The sequence below is a fragment of the Anopheles ziemanni genome, chromosome X (assembly GCF_943734765.1).
Source record: "Anopheles ziemanni chromosome X, idAnoZiCoDA_A2_x.2, whole genome shotgun sequence".
NCBI classification, from domain to species: domain Eukaryota; kingdom Metazoa; phylum Arthropoda; class Insecta; order Diptera; family Culicidae; genus Anopheles; species Anopheles ziemanni.
Window position 1 is genome coordinate 7,146,236 of NC_080707.1, and position 22,617 is coordinate 7,168,852.

The 22,617-nt window shown below is 44.5% G+C and overlaps 1 protein-coding gene across 1 annotated transcript in view; it reads right to left on the reverse strand.

The window, feature by feature from the left end:
• LOC131290662 (uncharacterized) overlaps window positions 1-22,044 on the reverse strand; it is a 29,341-nt gene extending 7,297 nt beyond the window's left edge. Inside the window, 6 exon segments of the mRNA XM_058319824.1 lie at window positions 7,349-7,511; window positions 7,623-7,687; window positions 9,182-9,423; window positions 20,820-21,077; window positions 21,128-21,159; window positions 21,161-22,044. Coding sequence (XP_058175807.1) covers window positions 7,349-7,511; window positions 7,623-7,687; window positions 9,182-9,423; window positions 20,820-21,077; window positions 21,128-21,159; window positions 21,161-22,044 — 1,644 coding nt within the window.
• Between the last annotated feature and the right edge of the window lie 573 nt (window positions 22,045-22,617).

The following is a 22,617-nucleotide window of genomic DNA, read 5'->3' on the forward strand; positions in this document are numbered from 1 at the left end:
ATGCTCTACCGGCTGGCGGATCATCTTCCTGCACAGGCGTACTGCTACGTCCTGCGCGACCCTGCCGACCTGCCAGCCGTGTGCGCAGGCCTGCACCGATTGCTGGCGACGCTGGTCGAACGCCAGATGGCGCACAATCTCTTCTTCACCCGGACGCACCTGCACGACGACGGCACGCCCGGCACGATACGCGCCCTTGTCTACCCTCGGACGCGCCAGTGCGCCAACAAGACGGCCTGTTCCTTCAACGCGGCCTTCCTCGAGCTCAGCGGATTCGTTCCAGTCGGCGACCCGGAAGACTTTGAGCACCTCACCGAGGCTTCCATTGTTGGGGCGCTGCGAGATGCGCAGGGTGACGTCTACGGTGCATTGCGGGACGCCTTTCCTGGCTCGAAGTCTCCGTAAGAGAGCCAACTGCAATTGTAGTTAAGTCAGATCGACAAGGAACAACAAATGTGCAAATGGTTTTTGTTTTGTGCTTGCTTCTTTACGTAGCAAGTGGTCAGTACGTACATTCATTTCATGCGGAAGTCCATTTTCATGTATTTTTTACCCGGCACGAACATGTTAACATGATTCACTCTTCCACATTCACTTTTCACCTTTTCCACGTTATAATAAACACAAATATTCGATGCAGCGGGCATTGGAAAAATTAGGAAACAGCCAGCTGAAGTTTTGCGAATAGTTATAAAGAATGATTTTTTTCTAACAAAAATAATTTTGGATCTTGCAAAAATGTTTAACGTACAAAAACAATCAACCAAACAAATCAATCCAATCTGCCATAATCTGTCAAAAAAAAGGTAAACAAATGGAAATATAATGGAACAAAAAGTAGGACGGTTTCCAACTAGAAGAATTTTATTGAATATTCATTTATTTATTTATAATTGTAGCTATCGTTATGCGTTAGGTGGCAGCCAAACGATGCACCCATCCGGATTCTTTCTACAGGTTGGTCTCATGTGTTTTTCTCTCCTCCTTTTTCTTGGTCGCGAGTCGAAGACTGCGACGCGGGGTGTTGATTCCTTTTTCCTTGTATTGCCCCTTCGATGTAGAGGCCTGTATGACGACCTTTTTGACGGCCGGTGCGTCCGGCGTTTTAAATTGGACGCCGGAGTTTTTTTGCGGCGGTTTGCCTTGGTTCGGGGATTCCATATCTGGGCCTAACTTTTGCTCCGTGGTTGTAAAAGAGCTCATATCGATGAATGCTGCAATTGGTAAACTTTTATTAGTTGATTTGCTTTATAATGAGCATTCTTTAGTAAGAAGAGTTCACTTACCTTGGATTATACAGCAACGAACTATGTGGTGTCGGCAACGTACTCTTGCTTATTCAACAGCTGAAATGGTAATGATTCGCTTTGAGCAGATTGGTACTTTTCCAAATTAAATTTATGCTTACTTCGATCAAAATCGGGAGCGTTGCCTAGGCAACGTGCGAATTATCACCTACGCTGCGGGCTAAATCGCTTGGCGGGCAAATGTACTTTCCTGCTTTTTAAACTTCGGACAAATGTCGTTACTTTACCATCGCAGCGGTAGCATCTTTGTTAATGTGTTTAATGATCATTTACTTCTATGTTTTAGTTAATGTTTGTAGCATTCATCGTTCAGATGATATGATTGATTCTGATAATCAAACTATCATTTTTATGCTTGTTTACCACAGAAAAGGCATAAATGAATTAGTGAGAATCACATTTGGAATGTTTGAAAACATTTGGAAACAAGCAGTAGCAGTTTTAAAATAGTTATGAAGAAATAATAATATCCTCGAAGCTCCGGGATGATGTAAAGGATTACAATTTAATAGAAGGGGGAAGTAAAATGCCCGGTAGTAAAATGCCGGTCAAACTGGACCAATATTAGATGCAAGTGCTTTAGAGTTTGCGAGAGTAAAATAATATTGGAACTGAATGATTTAGGTAACATGAAATGAGAAGTAAAACATTGTATGCCTTCCAGAAACAGAACAACTAAAGTGTTCGATGTATTGATTAAGGGAGAAATGGTTGATGCTATACTTCATCGTAAGTTCATGTGGTTACAACTTAAGCATCCCGTGTTGACCATTTTATACCGGTAAAGATCTTGAAGATGTTGCCCAAAGCAACGGAGTTTAAAATACGACAGTTTATCCTTATATGTATCGAACCATTCAACGAGCTGTTGTGGTCTCCTCCCGTGCTCAACTTGTTGAAATTGAAACAGCGTTTGGGGGAGAAAGCCAACCAAAGCGTACCGAAGGAGCCGGTCGTTACGAGTGTTCTGTCCCGGTTTCCAAACAAACCGCCCGAAAAGAGTTGAACCGTTGGGGCTCCGGGTTTGGATTTGCGGTTTCGTCTGGTGCTTCCCTTCGTCTCGCAGCCCGGCTCCATCCCGAATATCCAATTACAGGACCTAACGAAGAAAAATGTACTTCTCCGGCAACTTCGGGGTTGTCTAAGGTGGCCGATCCGTTCCATTTGCCGACCGATGGCTGTTTCGGGATTCATTCGAAGGCGTCCCCCTTTCGAGCGTAGAGGACGGCTCATCGTTTTTCGATTAGCAAACAGCGAACCGAAGCCGTATGATGAATGGCTGTCAGTGGGCTGTACTGGCATCGGATCGGTGGCAAGGCTGTCGAACCCGCAAATGGATGAAGGCGTCCTCGCGCGCGTTGCCGTCGGTGTGATTTGCATTTTTCAACCATTAATCAACGAGCGAGCCAACCTCACTTGCTCGGAGAAGGTGTCCTAGGGTCGCAGGAAAAGACAACAACCCGTATTCCATAAGAAATGAGTCGAAAGGAACGCTACTCTACGCGGGTGAAGGTGGTGGTGAAGATAATAGCTGTCAAATTTTCTTTGCAAATGTGACAGCCAACGGTTTCTCCACGGGGAGAAATGTCGGGGCCGGAACAGGCTGAGGACCAAACAAACAGAGCTGTCCGGGTTGATGAGTTGACGGGATGATTGGTTGCAAAGCGGGCAACAAGTGAACCGAACCGTCCTTCCCCGTCCCTAGGACGTTTTCCTGCCATTCCCGGTTTGGTTCTGTCACTTGTAACTTAGTGTTTCCGCTTCATCTATGCCTCCGTTTCAGTCTAGTCCCGCCAAGGCTCTCGTAGAGACGGATTGTAAACGGATTGTGTTTTTCCATTCACCCGGAGGGCGAGGGGCAGCTCAAAGAAAGGGGGTGGAAACAAATTGCTCGACCCTTTGCCAAGAGCAACTTAAAAGTCGATTGACCAGCGATACATCCCCCTCCTCCCCCGACGGGAAAAATGAAGGAGAAAATGAACTCGAAAGCGCGAGGTTCCACTTTGCGGGTGGCTTTCTGTTTTTTTTTGTTTCTGGCTGATAACGACGGGCCTCTTCCTCTCCACTTTCCATTCAATTAGGGGTTATTTATTGTACTTGAGTGAAAACTCTCTGGTCCGGTTCCCACCTGGAAACAGTGAACAGGAAGCGCCGAGAGCCTTCCACTCCACCGGTGTCGCCACTTTTAAGCACGCTCAGCACGTCGTCTTGAAAAAGGGAGTGCGAAACCACGAAGCACCATAAATCAGCTTGCAGTTTTGAATGCCCGTCCCGTTCTTAGGAGCGGTGGAAGGAAAATTTAGTACCACCGTTTTCCGAGCCATCGAAAAGGAAACGCCGGCGTTCGGGGGATGTAATCGGTGTGCCGGGGTTGGAAACAAGGGGCGGCGGAAACGGGCCAAAACGCAGAACCATTGCAAAAAGTGAAACCCTATGGAGTGGAAAATGGGTTTCCGATATATACCGATGCATGGCCGCACACATTTCACTGCCAGCAGTACGGGGTGGGTATCAAAAGCGTTCCTGGATCAAGAGTTCTCGCCCGGCGCCGTTTTGCCTGGGGCGGGTGCCAGGTGAGGCGATGCTGCACGCACGGTTCGCTCGGCACGACACGACACACACATTTGCCGTCCATTTCTCGAGCGGCCTAACAGCGAGAGGACTGTTGAAAAATGTATGAATCAATTCCGCCCCGCCGGGTGGACGAAAAACAAAACTCCGAGGGTGCGAATAATACAACCGGGGGACGTGAACGCTTTTCGTCGTCGTCGTCGTCGTCGTCGTCGAGTTTTCCAACCGTTTCATTTGTCAGCAGCAGTCGGCGAGCGTTTGTCAAGCGGCGCACGGACATTTCTCGGCTGTCCCATAAATTTCAACCATTTCCCGCCCAACTCATCGGGGATCGGTACTGCGTTTCGTTGCAAATGACCGGCGGGTTCTAACCGGCACCATGTTGTTTAGTAAGAGCGCGAGCGAAAGCTCGTTTTGTGCACTACAGCCGGGCCTAAAACAAAAGATTTTTAATTATTAGCTACTCTACAATTGCCAACTTATACGCTGAATGTTAAAACAATACTCACCAAAGCAAGAAACGATCGATTTGGAGATAAACTTTACAGATAACAGTCTTTTTGCACGACATTTTGCAACGAACACAAATATAAGCTGACCGTTTCTTGTGATAAACACTCTTGTGATTGAATTGTTTAAAAGGTTCATTGATAATCGCTGCTATTTCCCAACGTCTGTCTTTAATGTTTTGATGACTATATAGAACAAAACATTTTGTTTATTGTCAGTCTATCTACAAATCTATCTCTCAAATTATCTAACATATGACTTTTCTACAGTGTATTTGGAGAATTAACTTGTAACTTGGTTGATTGGCAACTTGATTTTGATTGACTTGAAAACAACCATATTATTTACAACTCAACAACAAATACCGATGAAATGCTTTCCTACCGGAAGCCAATTATCCAGCACGCACTTCGTGAACGTAGCAAATCATATCGAGCAGGCAAATTAACGTAATAAAAACAAAGATCGATCCTTGCGCGCGAGCAAATTCGTTGCTGAGGGTTTCAGGCGAATGAGATCAGGGCAAACTATAGGAACTGGACGACAGGACACAAACAACCATTGCATAGCAAGGCAGCGTGTACAATGAAAAACGATGCACTGATTGTAAATCGGTATCATTATTGGGAATCTATTAAATCAAGCAAATGTTTGGCAGACAAAACAACAAATAAAACAAAGTGAAACAACAATAGAGGAACAAATCGCTAATAATTAGGCGATAAACGATAAAAGTATTGCCAAGCAAAGTATTTATTATCAGCACAAGCAAGCTGTAATATCGTAACATTGGATTGAAAAGATAAAATCAAATCAAACAAGGCGCTTTTCCATTACAAACATGATTAATTCGAAGCTTTCTGCAAAATGAAACGTGTTGAAAGCATTTCAAGGATGAGAACCGTTAAAAATAAAAAAAACCTCCCAAAACATAAAACGCTCGAATCGCTAGAGTTGGCGGTTTCTTTCTTAAATTCTCGGGATGTTTCCGTTCACGAAGTGTAATTTTCCCGCGGGAGGCACGGGAAACATATGTTTCGGGCTTGCCGTATGCAAATTGGTATTGTCCATTCAACTGTGTCGGTGTGATGATTAAATTTGGTGTTCCAATGAATCCAAAACAAGAGGAATAACACACACACACACAGTGAGTGAAAAAAAAGGACAGTTGCAAAATTAAGCGACCAAGCAAACCTTGGGAAGAACAAAAAAAAAGTCGGCGCGCCGGTACGGAAAATGTATTTAATAAAGCAGCGCAATAACGTTATAGAATGGAGGATGAATAAACGTAATGAATAAAAGAAAGAAAAAAACCCTCCAACGGGAGCACGGTTTAATTGGTATTGCTGTCCTCTTCGTTGGGGGGCAGACCCACCGGTACTGAGAACAGCCATGGCTCCACCCGGCGTAACGAAAATAAGTTGCTAATTAACGAAACAAACGCAAATGCCGACACCGAGCGTGGACGCTCCGGTAGAACGACAATGGGAACTAATTGTGCACAGAAGGAAAAAAAACTTATATAAACACAACACAAAGAGGCAGAAAATCAATTTAACTCTAGATGTCTTGTTGGTCTCGTGGTCTCGACACGTACTGCGGCTTGCGTGTCATAAACATAAAGGGTGTATTTCGGTAAAATTGGATCAGTTTCAGCAAATATACTCGGACTCGGTGTTGGATTGAATAATAAAACAAAAAACCCCCCCGAAGACGGCCGATAGTTTAAAGTGCTTGCCAGAGAGCGAGTGCAACATTGGGCCAAGAAATGATTTGATTTTCCCCCCCATGGGAGGGAGGAGTTTTCCATTTTCACATCGTCTCTGCTTCGAAGGAAGAGACATGAGTCCGACATGTGAGTTTTGGTAGAAACGGAGCCATATATCAATTTCTATCGTTCGACCTCGGGAGGTTGGAACAATAATCTGTACCTGTTTACCGTAACGGGAGGTCAGTTTTGACGTTTTAATTTTAGACTAATCTTGTTTTGGGGTCTTGTGTTCCGGGCAGCCAATTAAATTATTCGCGTTATTTTGGTGTTGTTCTACTTAGTCGAACTTGATAATACGGAAAAAGTTGGTCATCTTCAACTAAGAGCTATTCGAAGAAAAGAGTTTTAACATACGAACTGACGTAGTTCGAGACAGCAGAGTGTATCGACAAAGAGTAGTAGTTGGTCCCCGTCAGGCAAGCGTGCTTTGATCCACCAACTTTTAATCAGTGTCCTTTCAGGAACGGTTCCATCGAGCCACCGGCCGACAGGGGGCCCGCCGAGGGACGTGTTGCGGGAGGCACAATTTATGTTCCAGCATACCGCCGACGCTGTGCACTAGGACCGGAGATTCCGCAGGACCGGAGCCCGAAGCGTTCCTCTGCTAAAAGTGCCGGTTATTAGTTTGCACTTTAAAACAACTTCAGCGTGCCAAAGTTTGGGTGGGAGAGTGTGTGCTGGAACAGCGCCTTGTAAGATGTATGTTGGGCGTGCGGTTTGCGGAAAACTTCCCGCCTTCCACTCCCCGCCGTCCCTCCCGCTGAACCGGGTGGAATTTTACGAAGGAATTATGCCAGCCCGTGTGTCTTTTAACCGTCCATCGTGCGGGGGCTTTTTAGCGCCGCTGCTTTTCAGCTGCAGCGGAATCTGGCCTTCCGGAAAAGTTCCGGATTACAAAAGGGGGGAGAGTGTGGCTGCTCTGTCGGCCTGCCGCGGGACGCCGAAAGCGGGAGCGGTTGGCAATAAATTATTGAATCAATAGTTATTCCAAATATTTTCGACAGCGACAAGCGAGTCTCCTTCGCCGCCGGAAAGTATTCCGATAGCATGCCGTCGCGCGTTTTGGGAGGATCAGAATCGCTTTTCGGGAGGATCAGAAGTCGCTCCAGAATCGGGGAAACATATCGTCCTAAAAGTGTACGAAGCGGAACGGGTTAGAAAATGGTTTTCCGGACTTTCCGTCACTTACGTCGAGCAGAAACATGAGGCTGGCGCGCTGGTAGAGGTTCGCTTCGCACATCGCCAGTACGACGTGATCGAGCGGCGTCAGGGCTGCTGCATCCACCTCCTCCTCCTCCTCCTCCTCTTCCTCATCCTCCTGCGGTTCCTGTTCCTCTTCATGCTCATACCGGCTGGCAAACGCTTCCCGCTCGGCCTCCTCCGCCATTTGCTTTTGCTCCGTTTGCTGCCGGGGATCGGAATATTGCATTCCTCGGACGTCAGGACGACGGGCCGGTCCCCGCCGGTGGTTGACCGAGAAGGACGACACGGTGCGCTGCAGCGTGACACCGAGCGAATAGATCCACATCTGAAAAAGGTGCAAACGAAAGTGTCATTTCATATATCATTCAAATATTTCAATTACCGCCAGTTGTGCAATCTTGACTGGCAATTTGTCATTGTTGTGAAACAATGTTGTTGCGCTAACTGTGTGGAAAACTTGTCTCCAACTGCTTTGAAAGCTAAGCTCTTGTTGTTTTTAGAAGGAGAGTGTTCTTTGCTCCTCTTCTTTGTTACAATTTATTTAATTTCTTTAACGTTCCTTTACTTGTCTATAAGTGAGCAAGAGTATATATTTTCAATCAAATAAAAGGAACATGCAAGTGGAAAAACGTTTTCCATTTGATCGATTAAGTACGTTCAGTTGACAACGGTGAACGCGAAATATTATCCTCCCACCGACCAATAGAAACATGTTTACACAATAAATTTATGGCATTCTGCCAAGCCGGATCCTACCCTCAGCCACCTTCCAATTGCCTTGCGGTGTGTCGAACATGACGCACGAGCTCGTTTCGTTTGTATTTTTCCACTTTTCGAGCCAAAACAATTAATGGTTGTGTTTTCAAGCCGAAACCTTTGAGGTAGAGCTACGTAAATTGTCCACTCACTGCTCCTTCCATTATCGCCAATCACTTTTGTGAGGATTTGTTTTTTTTCCCCTTATGTCTGGCACTTTCGCCAATTGGCAATCAACAGCGGTCGGTGGCGTTTTGGTAACGAATTTAATTCGCTCAGCTGTCGAATCAAAAACCGAGCTAGGAGTGACCATATTTTGTAGCGGAATCGAATTAAAAAATAGGAAAAACAAAATCGACGCTGGGTGAGAAACTAGATGGGAGAGGCATGACAATCAGAGAAATGAGCTGATTAATGGTATGTAATTGCTACGGTCATTGCTATCCTTTAACTTCAAATGTCGAAGTAGGTTGGGCGTTCTTTGGTTGTTCCATTTAACTAAACCACGTATATTTAGAAACAAATTTAGTAAGACTCAAGCAGAAAGCAGAAAATATTTGGTACAAAGCTAAAAACGTGCCCTTGTGTTGGATTTGACTTACGGGAATGTACGCAAAGCTGACCTGTATTGTGATTTAACATACGCAAACGTCTAAGTAGAGTATATTTTTATCGCTTAAAAATCGCTTTTATAAAATAAAATAAGCCAAAGGATAATAGTATTTACACGTATGACAGACTTAAAGCGCGACGAATGTAAACTTACTTCAGAAAATAATAAGAAATTGATTATAAATAATTTAAATGGTAATGGTTTTTATGTAATAGTTGAATGTAAAAACAAATCAATATTGTTTCAGAATAACTTCCACAAATTAAAATAACGCTTGGGATATCTGATCGCTTGGGATGTATTGTGGTAACGCTTGACGTAAAAACGCTTGGAATTTATTATGGTAACGCTTGACTTCAATAACGCTTGGGATTTATTATGGTGTGACTTTGAAATGTATTGCAATACTACGAAAGAAGGCAAAAGAGTATTTGGACGGGAAAGTGTTACCTTTTCGACATCGGACTCATTGTACTGCACGCCCTTGCCGAGCGAGTTGATGTACTCGGGCGAGAGGAAGGCGGCCTCCTGCTCGCTCACCTCCCAGCCCTGGCCGCCCTCCGCCGCCCAGCGGCCGTCGCCCGGGGCAGGCCGCACCGCCGGGATGATGCTGAAGACGACGCGACCCCGCGAGCTAATCTGCAACGTTGCGGGCGTTATCAGGGGCCGAACTTTGGTGATTGATGGCGTTTCTGCGGGTCGAAAGAAGCGAGGCGAAAGAAGAGAAAACAAACAAACCGAAAGAAAATTAAACGGATGAAACAAAGATGTCTAAGTGGGGAAAAAAAACACACAAACAGGGGGTAACAAAGTTCTGCGCTCGGACATATACTAAACACACTCGAATAATTTTCTTCCCTACCGCCACAGTAGGTAAAGATTCGAACACAACTTGAGCTCCTCGGAACTATCGATTTCCACTTAACCCTCGGGCTCGCAACTCAACGGATGCATTTTTACTTACCACACACTGGGTGCCTGATATACTCCCCCTCAGCCTGTTCTAAGGGATAGTGACGCCCAAAAGCTACAATAATTATCGCGCCACCAGGTTGCTTTAATCTTCCGTTTTAGACCGTTCGGAGATGAAGACATTCGAGGCGCTTTTCCACCCCGTATTTCACTGCAAGCAAATTATTCACCGAAGAATCTTTTTCGCAGCAGCTTGATTCCAAGTGGGAGTCCAGTGAAAGATGGAACGCCCGCTTGGGCAATGTCTAGCGGGCACAGTGTGCACTGCGCTTGACGCTAATTAATTCAATTAATTAGATAGACATCGGTTGGAAGGCAACGCGATGCATATCCTGCCAGCGCCGGGTGCGAGAGGCGGAAAGGGGAAGAGGGGGGCACGAGCACTTTTAATGAGCTGGCCTATTACCTGTACGTACTGGGACCCCCCACCCACCCCGGTGGCTTTCGCCGGGCATAACTCAATCCAATATATTCCCTCGTAATCAAGCTCTCCGGCGACGGAACATGGAAGGAAGGCATGGGTCTTACGGGGAATCGTAGCCAGCTCCGTGCCGTCCGCTTCCGAGAAGATTCGCCCACGAGCGTCGGTGTGTGCAATGCTAGGAAAAATCAGCAGCTTACATAATGCTTCCTGCGAAAACGAATACCTGAAGGATCGCGCTTGCCGTTCGATGGTATCCCTGGGGACCGGTTGGAGGGAGTCGGTAGAAGCTAACGCATCGAATGTTTACCTTTTTCTATATTTCTAATCATTTTATAAATCCCGGCTTCGATTCAATCTGGCCAGGTAACTAATTTGCCATCTTCTTTCCATAAGTTTTAATTCACAATACAATTCTCTAAACATGAAGTTGTGTAGTATCCTAACAAACAAGAGTGTTTTACATAACAACAAGTTTAAGCAGTACGATGAATGGTTAAAAACAAAGAAATTTCAAATACAAGATACATAATATAGCATAACAGAAAATACCAAACAGAGAGACTCTGATTTAACGAAGAAAAAGTATTACAAAATACAGAAAATACCAAACAGAGAGACTCTGATTTAACAAAGAAAAAGTATAACAACATACAGAAAATACCAAACAGAGAGACTCTGATTTAATGAAGAAAAAGTAATACAAATTTTCGATTAAAAAAACAATTATATGTAGCAGGACAATACTCACTGCTATAAGACCACCTTGATTTTGATAATTTTCAACGAAAATATTGGAAACATTTCAACAACCGATAATTCAAAAAATTAACTTATTTTACTTTTATTTCTATGTTAAGTAAGTTTACAAAATAAGAAAACTAAACAAACTGGTTGGTAGAATGTTTGATTTCTCCGTTTTTGTCATTGAAGAGCCTCTCTTCTACACTCTTGTCCAACCGCGTTTATGTTCATGAATTCTGATGAAAAGAAAATCAAACATTTCCACGGAATATTTATCGGATACTCGACATTACTTTCGACTAGCGATGCACAAAATTCAAATGCATTAAATTTAATTTAACTACTTTAAACGACATTTGGTTTGCTTCTATTTGTTTACACTCTTTCAGCTGTACAGTTATAGTTATGTTTTGCTACTGTAATGTGCGTAAGGCGGGATAATAAGCACAAATATGTTAGCAGTAAAACATATTACTCATTTTGTTTAGAGTATTCCATAACTTCTTATAGTTTCAATAACAAATAGATATCGTTTCTTTAATTAAGTCGGCATGAAGGATGCTCGGAAAGAAATGGCAATTAATTATAATAAATTGTGCATAAAGATAAATCTGGCATTATTCCGCTTTTGTATATAGAATAAGCCTCGCCGATTACTTGATGTTTCCTAAGGGAAATGTCCCAGCGCCAAAAGTTTCGTACCTCGAGGGGACTAAACTTCGACAGCTCGAGAATTATCAGCGCGCATTATTAGGGCGTCCAATTTAAGGTTCGTCTGGGGATGCTTTTGAGTCGTGAGCACCGACCCCTTGCCAAACCCCTTGGTGACCTTGCTCTGTGTAAATTAAAAAACGCTGGCAAACCCGTACAAAAGCGGAAGAGAATAGTGCACCGGCAACATTAAGGTCGCAAAGATGCACCCTTTCGCAGGTCAGGTGGTTGGTAGTTGAAACTTGCATTGTTTCGTGCGGAACTTTCCACCCAAGAAGAAATGCATCGTGGTGCGGAAGAAAATATGACGGATATCAAATTGCACGACGATTCCGTCGGTTGCGGCATAAATGGAAGGATTGTAGCCTCACGTTTTGCTGCGTACCCGATGATAACACTGCAAACTGGAAACGAAGCGCCAGCAGCAAGGATGTACATGTTTTTTCTTTTGGTGTAGTGAGCGACGCATTTATCGAAGGAAAAAAACCAGGCCAACGCTTCACGCTGACTTTGGGCAGCGTTTTTTTTTTTTTGTTTTGTTTTACAAATGTTCCTTTCCACATCATGCTTTCGCGAGGCTGCTGCGTTTGCTTTATCTACAACTGGCACCATTTTTTTCCATGCACCTCACTTGAAGGTCGTGTCCCGGAAAATGGGACAACGAGTGTCAATCACAATGTTTCGGTGCAGATGATATCCTTCGCTTTGTACGCTTTGGCCCGACAGCTGGAGCGCCCGAATCGATCCATTTTACTGTGGCACGAAATTGTCGGTATCATTGCCGGTGTGTGTGTGTGTGTGTGTGGGCACAGTGGGCATTTTGAAGGGGTTACTTGTCTGAAAGTAAACTCACGAACATTTTACTACAAAATTATTAACCAGAACATGAAAATTCTGGGGTTTAAATTGTTGTAAATGATTTTCTTTGTGTTCTATTATACAAAAAAAAAAAAGTATCAGCTTGCCAATACAGCCTTTAACTTGTATATATGATATTTTTTTCTACAGTTTTCATTTCTTTCTATAATAATTTACTTCTGTCGATCGAATATTTCTGCATTGGATCAGTTTAAACTTTCCGCGGTTGCGGTTCCTTACAACAATTTTAATTGGTGAAACAGAAGAAGCCATAAACAAGCACAATTTACCAAAATTATTTCGAAAACGTTTTTATCCTGCCATGTTGGTTTTTGGACTCAGTGGAATGCAACCCAATAATGTAAAACTTCCTTCAACCAATTTATTAATCAGTGATGAAACTCTTCAGGTGCAGTTTTCGACAGAAATCAAATATGGAAAGTGCACCCATTGTAAAACAATTCCACCCCACTATTTGCTTCATGGTGCTTCATGGACAAACCCCTGGAAAATGATCTATTTTTGTAGTAGGTTTTCCTACCCCCGAATGCTTGCAAATTGGAGCTTTTTGTCTGTCGATTACGAGGTTTGTCTCTCTCTGTCTTTCTTTCTCTTGCAATCTGTTTCGAGGTGGTTCCTAGATTTAACCGAGAGGTACACGCATTTTGGGAAAAGCGATACATAGCCTTCAACAATATTGTGTGGGTGGAAACAATGTGCAACACAATCGAATGTACGTTTCAATGCTCGGTAATTAACTTTCATACGAGATGGTTGAACGCAGCTGCTGATTTGTTCGCTTGTTCTACTAGCAGGAAGGCAACAATACTCGGAGAGGTGTATCAATTAAACCATGTATTTGGGACGTATCATTCAGAGATATGTGAATAATATTATTGAATTGCAATTTCTATAAAGTAAACCGTGGAAAGAACTTCAAGGGAACCTTAAGCTCTCTAACCAATAAATAGGCCTCTCCCTAACCTAATCGCCACTCGAAATGTTTGTCGACGTTTGACGCAGTAACAGCTATTTGGTAATTTGCCTTCCAACAATCGCCAAAAATAGACTTTTTTGCGCCGCAGATTCGAATCGCACGCGCGTGCACTCAGTAACAATTAAGTCAGCTGCCTTGTTGGACCTTATTTTCACCAACAGCATCCGATAAAGGCCAGCGTGACATCGTTATCCATGGCGGATTCGCTAGACTGGACACCGGGAGGACGAAAGTCGATGGGGGAGGAAAAACGAAACGCGAAAAAAGGAGACGACAAGGAACAGGCGAACGTAAAATGAAAATAAACCCACGAAGCTTTCGTTAAGCATCCCCCCCCCTCTCCCGCCTTCTCCCATGGTTTGTCTTTATTTGCTTTTCGCTTTCGCGAAGAATCAGAGCATGTCTAATGATGCTTGTTTTATACGGTCTCGGACTCGGAGGCTTTCTATTCCCGCGTCTGGGGAGTTTTCTTGTTGGTTCTGCTCTCACGTACTGCCCCTACCTGCCGACCGACAGGTGGTTGATACGAAGAGCCGAGGAGGGGGGCGGTACGTGCCGGTCGATTAGGGAAATGAGAAAAGCCGGAGTGGAACATTTAAATAAGGATAAAGTAAAAAATAAAAAGTAAAACAAAACAATACTACTACACGCTCGCTGAAGGTTTGGAAGGTTTTTAGCCGTCCGTTCTTGGCTTATCTGCCTTCGGTCAAAGAAAACTGGCGCAAAACGTCTTTGCAGGATTAGCGAAACAGAGCGAGAGAGAGAGAGAGAGAGAAAGAACAAAAACCTTCCATTCAAGACAAGGGGTGCTTTTTTCGGGCAGAACGATAAAACACAGATATCTCCAAACAAAAGCCAAGCCCGAACTTGAATGGCACGCAATCAGGCGAACCACAGGAGCAGTGTATATGACAGACGGCATAAAGAAGGTGCTAGGTGTTCAATTCATTGTTGTTCGCAAAAGGGATGCAAAATAAATAAAACCTTGAAGCAAAAAAGGAAGAACTTTGGTTACGAAACCGCGTTCTCGATTTGTGAGTAACCTTATAAAAATGGGGTTTAGCACAAAAAGCCTACGTCAAAAGCTTTGGTAGTGAACCGAACACCATCGTTGCGATGGAGACGCCTGGTTTCTCAGCATTTGTGTGTGTTTTTTTTTAGCAATCTATATAACAAATTTTATTTTAACAAAGGATATTTTATCGATTACTGAAAATTACTCAAAACCGTCATGAATTTGTTAATGTTCTATTCCAGGGCACAATTATTTTATTTATTTGGATTGCGTCAGTAAAATAATTTGAGAACAGGTATTTTATTTAAATTAAACTAATTCAATCGATTTAAAGCACAACGAACCAAAATGTATAATAAAGAAAAATATAAAATACACCAAAAATAAGTATCTACATGAATGCAATAGTTAAAAAAATTACACTTTAATATTTTCCCTGATTTTTTATGAAACATTCTGATTTAAAAAATAGATAATCAATTTAAAAATGGTTCAATATCACTTTAAATATATTAATCTATTTATCTAACCCGCTGTATCGGATTCGTAGGTACGAATCAAATCGGATCGTAATAAAAGTCCAATGGAGGCGCCTGGTGTTTCAAGCTCAGGCGCTAAAATTTCAAAATTTCAAAATTTCAAAATTATTGTGTAAAAAAAAAATCACGACCTTATTAATATTGATATGTTTTTAACAATTTTTTTTGTGCGTTATTCATTGTAGCAACCATACCACGTTCGAGCAAGAACAGATGAATCGTGAATTATAATTTTTATTTCAACTCCCTCGCCGCACACAGCACCGAAGCTGCGAGTCAACAGGTGCTCGGTGTTCGGCTTTGGCGTGGTTTTGTTTATCCATTCCCCGTGGCACCGCGGTGAAAAGCGAAGCCCAGAACGGGCGAGCCTCAAGGACTTGACGAAAGAATCAGGCCAGATTAGATGCGGTGGCGGCGGTGGCCGCCGGAGGCAAACTTGCGTCTCGGCTTAGTGAAAAGAGGCTCCGCGTCGAGGCCTCAAACAATCCGACAGATTTGCTTCCATTAGTAATATCAGTTCTTTTCTCGTGCAGAGGCAGAAAGAAGGTAAAGAATAAAGAAACAAAGGGAAAGCGAAAACTCCCGGCTAGCATTTTTCGATCGCTCCGAGGTTTGTTTGTGTGTCACCCCTACCAGCCCACCACCCCCCACCCCCCGACAGAAAGGAGAAATGATCGTGAATCATGAGGGTGAGAGGGTAACCGAAAAGTAGGGGAAACAAAAAAAAAACCACATATACCAGAAGGGAACAGGAGAAAAACGGAGGCGCGGAGGCGGAAAAACCCGGCCCACCGACACGCTTACTGCTTCATTTCAATGGCATTCCCGGTTTCAGCCGGCCGCCTCCGCCGTTGTTGTGCTTATCTCGGTGATATTTCGCCCAACCGGAATCGAAATGAAAACCCCTTGGAGGACTCTTTGCTCTTATTTCAATTTTCAAGAGCCAACCCCCCCGACCCACTGGGACGGTGGTGGAGAGGGAAGGGGAGGGGGGGGGGGTGTCGAGGTTCGCAGACGGACGACGGCGGACGGCAAACACCAACTGGAAAGACCTATTAACCGCTTGGGCGGTTATGTTTTATTGCCCTCCCAAACATTACGGCCCAGATTACCATCGCATTCAACGCAGCAACAAAAAAAAAACACCCCTCCAAAACACACACACACACACACAGCGGGCAAGGTACGGAAAACCATCCAATTTGGACGCCCAGAGAACAGCCATTAGGTGAAATTCCACAATCACCGGTCGCTTCATTCACGTGACGGGGGGAGGGCAGCACGAGCGACGTCTGTAATTTTAACTTTAATCTATGACACAATATATATAAAGAGATATATATTTCGCTGCAGAAATTCGAGCCCAACCCGGCGTGCCGGCGGGGAGAGGTAAATAGCAACAGATTTCCATCCCGAGCAGAGAAGCAAGTGAATGGTGGAACGTAATAGAATAACAGGCTCACGCGCGGAAAAGTGCGTGGACGATGGGAAAAGATCTAAAGAAAATGGTGGGAGGAGGGGGGAGGGATAGGGGGAATTCCGAGGCGAGATGGGCTCCGCAATGAATGAAACTCCACCTTTCGCTAATTTTTGCGTTGCCCGCTTGTCAATGTTGGCTGTTCGAGTTGGTTGGGCGGTACATTCATCGTTTTACTCGCACGGATCGCGTGTAAATGAGGCGTTCATCAGTTGAGAGATAAAACTCGCAGTTTTACATGCTCCTGATCGAGTTAAATAAAACGAGCTTGAAACAAGATATGGCTTTGCACCGGATCGGTAAACGTTTCCAACGAACTTGAACGTAAAACAAGTTAAAATAACTTGTAACTGTGCATAAACCACAACAAAACCCATAACGCGACTCGGACTTTGAAAAACATTGGAGCTCCGAAGTTTGATTTTGCGCAAAACAGTATACTTGACTTTTCAAGTATGTTTGCAACGCATAAGGGATGTTCTTTAAACATTTAATTTTGGTTTAGTTTTATTACTCTTATTTCAATGATGATACTAACTCATACATATGTTCGTATTATAATGATAATGTGAGTTTTAAAATATGAAAATGCATTTGGTAACACTGAAACAACTCACAAACACTGAAGGAATAGATATAAAACATTATAATATTTAAAACAAAAATAGACAAGCCCTTCTCCCAAAGATCATGAAAATGAAAAATATCGAAGAAATTAAATGAAACAAATTTAAACGCAGTATAACGTAACAATTATCCACTATTGAAGATAGGAGCGCAACCTGTAATACATCTCAGGCTTAGGAAGCCGAATGGTACGGAGAAAAGTCCGTAGAAAGAAATAAAACAACCCTCAGATAAGCGTTCCCAGAAGAGGATTTAGGAGAGCGGGGGAAAATCCGCACCAAGTATAGGCGTGACTTTCACTCGCCAGGCTAGGAAGCCCTTCGAGTCCCGGGTGCGTGTATAATGCGGACAAGGTTGAGCCCGCCTCAGGTTGGGTTGCGGAGCTCGAAAGCAAACTTCGGCGAAAACGAAACGAGTCGAAACCGGGGAAGAAACCGTACGGTGGTGTTTTAAAGGACCGGCGAGCAGACTTTCTGCAAAGTGAACTTTATCTACAGACTGCCCACGTAGTTTAATTGTCGGGGCGGGGAACTTTTCTTCTGCTCGGAAATGAATATCACGAACAAGGGTTGGCCGTGCGATTTGTTTCCATCGCCGTTTTTTTTTTTTTTATAAATGGTGTTTTATTTTAAAATCTATCAAGAACGAATTTGGTTTCATTTGGGAAAACAAATTACGCGGAAGATGCCATTTGTTGGGGCTTACTTTACCAATACTTTGCGAAAGCTCAAATGTAGCGTTTTTCCAACTGTATCATATCATTGGTTGTGCAATTAATGCATGCAATCAGAGGCTCAACTAATTTTCGAACATTTTATTATAAGTGATACATTTTATTATAAGTTTGATTTTCTATTTTGATTTGATTTGATTACCTGTTGATCTTCTATTTTGATCTTTCCTTCCCTTAAGTTTTCTGTCTGGAGTTTCTTTAGCAAGCTCCACGTTCTTTACTTTCATCGCAACTTATCATATTTTTTCATCAATGTATGTAAATAAAATCTACTCGCAAAATGTAAAATGTTCTTGAGATAATAAAAGCCTTTATGTTGTCATTTGATTTGAAATTCTTGAAACAATTTTAAAAAATATGAAAGTGTACGTGTAGTATGATGACACTTTATCTAGCAAAAGGTCGGAAACGAACGTAGCAACTCAGTTACGTTTTTCTTTTAAATTTAATGTAAACCCATTGCTGGTGGCAATAACCCGTTGTAAAGCTAGACGTTAAACCAAGAGAGTCAACGACGTACCAACAGCGTTATTCAAACCGCTCGAAGAGCCCATTCATAAAAGCACGTCATTGAGTGAATGAAACACAGTGCAGAGTAAATTGGATAACTCACTTTTTGTACGCCCGTTCTCGTTCGTTCGGGGGAAAAAATACCGTTAAGCGCGGTGGTGTACGTTTTTCAATAAACAAGCGAGCCTTCGGCGTAGATGTATTACGCTTCCGACGTTGGTTGTGCTACTTTCAGCTGAAGGTTTAGTAGGATGGGACAAGAAGGTTGTCGCTTCTTCGTTGCTGTTGCTGCTGGCCGGAAGCGGACACATCCGCTGTGTCGCAAGAATGTTGCTGCTGGCGGAAAGGAAAGGAAAGCACCGCGGAGAAGTTGTGCCGGTGGCGGCAAGGATTTCCAAGGCGTGAAACAATACAACAAGCCCGGGAGGGGGGATGGAAAACCAAGCCGGCACTTTTTCGTGGACGAAACAACCCACCCCGCCCCAGCTGCGCTCGGGAAAAATCCGTATAAATTAGGCTTGTTGCGAAGTCAATTAAAAGCGCCTGCCAAACGCAGCCCACACAACGGCACACTGTTGGCTCTTGTGCTTCGGCAACAGTGCTCAGTGCCAGACCGAGGGGCCGAAACTTTTCCTCGCTAATTAATTGATTGTCGCCCCATGGAGCGTCGGTACCGATCGCTGTCGCTTGGCTTGGCATATCTAGTGTGTTTTTTTTGTTTTTGGGAGGTCTGATTTTGACGCATTCGTTGCTAGTCGGGCTGTGGTGTTGCAGGTGGGAAGGGAGCGAGGGACAGAGCGCACTCACTCACCGAGGTTGCGTCTCGGGAACGAAAAAGAAATGTCCTGCAGCATACCTTTAGGCGCGAAATACACAGTGGTACATTGTCCAAGGAAAGAAACACCCTGTGGCAAAGCATACCTTCAGGCGCGTTCGGGAGAAACGCACAGCGATACATTGTCCAACGAAAGAAACACCCTGTGATCGTCATGGGCATAGCATACCTTCAGGCGCGTTTAGGAGAAATGCACAGCGGTACATTGTCTAACGAAAGAAACACCCTATGGCAAAGCATACCTTCAGGTGCTTTTTGGCGAAATACACAGTGATGCAATGTCGAACGAAAGAAACTGCCTGTTTTGTCATGGACTTAGCATACCTTCAGGCGCTTTTTGGCGAAATACACAGTGATACAATATCGAACGAAAGAAACACCCTGTGTTTGTCATGGACATAGCATGCCTTCAGGCGCGTTTTGGATAAATTCACAATGGTACATTGTATAACAACACCCTGTGTTTGTTATGGGCATAGCATACCTTCAGGTTTGTTTGGACGAAATGTACAGTGGTACAATGTCGAACGAAAAAAACACCCTGTGTTTGTCATGGGCATAGCATACCTTCAGGCGCGTTCGGGAGAAATGAACAGTGGTACGTTGTCCAACGAAAGAAACACCCCGATGAACAATGTTACATTGTCGAACGAAAGAAACACCCTGTGTTTGTCATGGGCATAGCATACCTTCAGGCGCGTTTAGTAGAAATGCTCATTGCCGAACGAAAGAAACACCCTGTGGCAAAGCATACCTTCAGGCGCGTTTTGGCGAAATACACAGTGATGCAATGTCGAACGAAAGAAACACCCTGTGTTTGTTATGGGTATAGCATACCTTCAGGTGTGTTTGGACGAAATGTACAGTGGTACTTTGTCGAACGAAAGAAACACCCTGTGTTTGTCATGGGCATAGCATACCTTCAGGCGCGTTCGGGAGAAGTGAACAGTCCAACATTGTCCAACGAAAGAAACACCCTGTGATCGTCATGGACATAGCATACCTTCAGGCGCGTTTGGGAGAAATGCACAGTGGTACGTTGTCTAACGAAAGAAACACCCTGTGGCAAAGCATACCTTCAGGCGCTTTTTGACGAAATATACAGTAATACAATGTCGAACGAAAGAAACAGCCTGTGTTTGTCATGAGCATAGCATACCTTCAGGCGCGTTTAGAAGAAATGCTCATTGTCGAACGAAAGAAACACCCTGTGTTTGTCATGGACATAGCATACCTTCAGGCGCGTTTAGTAGAAATGCTCACTGCCGAAAGAAAGAAACACCCTGTGGCAAAGCATACCTTCAGGCGCGTTTTGGCGAAATACACAGCGATGCAATGTCGAACGAAAGAAACACCCTGTGTTTGTTATGGGCATAGCATACCTTCAGGTGTGTTTGGACGAAATGTACAGTGGTACTTTGTCAAACGAAAGAAACACCCTGTGTTTGTCATGGGCATAGCATACTTTCAGGCGCGTTCGGGAGAAGTGCACAGTCCAACATTGTCCAACGAAAGAAACACCCTGTGATCGTCATGGGCATAGCATACCTTCAGGCGCGTTTGGGTGGAATGCAAAGTGGCACATTGCTCTGTTTCCCTCAGAACAAACTAAACAACGTAACAGTTTCTACAGAAATGGGAACACTTACCACCGAGAAACAGATCCTGGAGCGCCTGCACCGACTGGCACAGCAGGGCCCAGCCTTCCGGCTGGCTCGGGCGCCTCAGTGCGATCACGTCCGTCAGCAGCACCGCGCAACCGTGTGCCGGAACGTGTGGTCGCAGCCAGCCGGACAGCTGTTGCTGTTGCTGCAGCTGCTGATAGCGTATATCCTTCGCCAGCCCGCCGCCGGACGCCTGTTGATGGACGTCGTTGATTGTAGCTGGAGGCGCTGCTGCTGCTGCTGCTGCCGGTTGATAGAGCTGGTGTTGCGAGTACACGGTTGCGGAGCGGGACGATGGCGACACCGATGGTGGTGGTGGTGGTAGTTGACGTTGCGACAGAATGGCGGCGTTACTATGACTAATCTTACTTAAACTATTACTGCTAGCACAGCCTTCGTTGTTGTTGCCGAGTGGTTGATGCTGCTGTTGGCGGGCTTGCAACACCTGGTACCCGTGGTCAGGGCCACCGCCTCCTTCCGTGTGCTGCGACGAGCTGGCGTTGCTGTACGGCGGGAGGTTGTGTCGTTGTTCCTGGTGCCACTGGTTCGGCTCATCGCGGTGTCGCTGAACCAAAACGCCACCTTCACCTTCGAGATGCTGCTGCTGCTGCTTCCGGTAATGCCACATTTGATGCTGGTCCCTCGACTGGTCCTGCTCCATCGCAAGCGGACGCTGACCCTGCTGCTTCGAGCGATGCTGCTGTTGTTGTTGTTGTTGTTGTTGATGATGATAATGATGGTGGTTCTGATGCAGGGAGTTTTGATACTGGTGCCTGGACTGATGATGACTCGCTTGATGCTGATGCTGCTGCTGCTGCTGCTGCTGAGCCTGATGATGGTGAAGTATAAGCTGTTGGTGCTGCTTCTGCTGCGTTTGATGTTCGTTATTGTCCTGGTTGCACGGAACACTACAAATGTTGTTATACTTATACTGAAGATAAGGCCCCCGCGGTAAAGTATTGTTAGTGTAGGCACCATACGTTGGTGGTTGTGGTGCTGTCGTTGCGGATGACTGGATGCTACTCTTCGCCGCGCCCCCCTCCTGCGTGCCCATGGCGTGCTGCTGCATGTCGTTCTCCGGATGCTTCCCCCTCTGACGATCGCTGTTGCTGCTGCTGGTGCGGTCCGACGAGCTGCTGCCGGCTCGTCCATCAACTGTTGCTGCTGCGATGCTACTATTATTGTCGACGCCCGCGACCGTCGGTGGCATGGTGCCGTTTGCGCTCGTCTCGACGTCCGGGTTCCTCGATCCTACGCTCGCTTCCGGTTCTTCTGCCAGTTTCTTGTGATGGTTTGGTACGATACTAACTATCGGCACGAACGAAGCGGGAATCAACGATCTTCTCTCCACCGACAACCAACTTTGTCCCACGCTCGACGATAACGATACTAAAGATGACCACACCAACAGCGACGACGACCAAGACGACGGTGGGGACGATGGTTGGGAGGACAAACTGCAACGAAAGGGAAACGGGAAACCAGAAAGGTGTTAAAATGTGTAAACACTGTGTAAAGAAGAAGAGCAAGTTGATAATTTATGTTATTTTTTTTTACATTTCTGTGAACGAATGTTCAGTTTAAGTGTTAATTTTCATAAAACAAACTTTATGTAAAATTTTACACCTCATAATTACATATTCATCTTGCGCTAGGTATGTCATTGCAGGCATTGCATTGGAAAATATATCACATGTACGTTGTTGGGGAATAGTACTAATATGAATTTAATTTATTTTACTTTTGTTTATTTACTTTGTGTTTATTTGTCAACTAATTATTT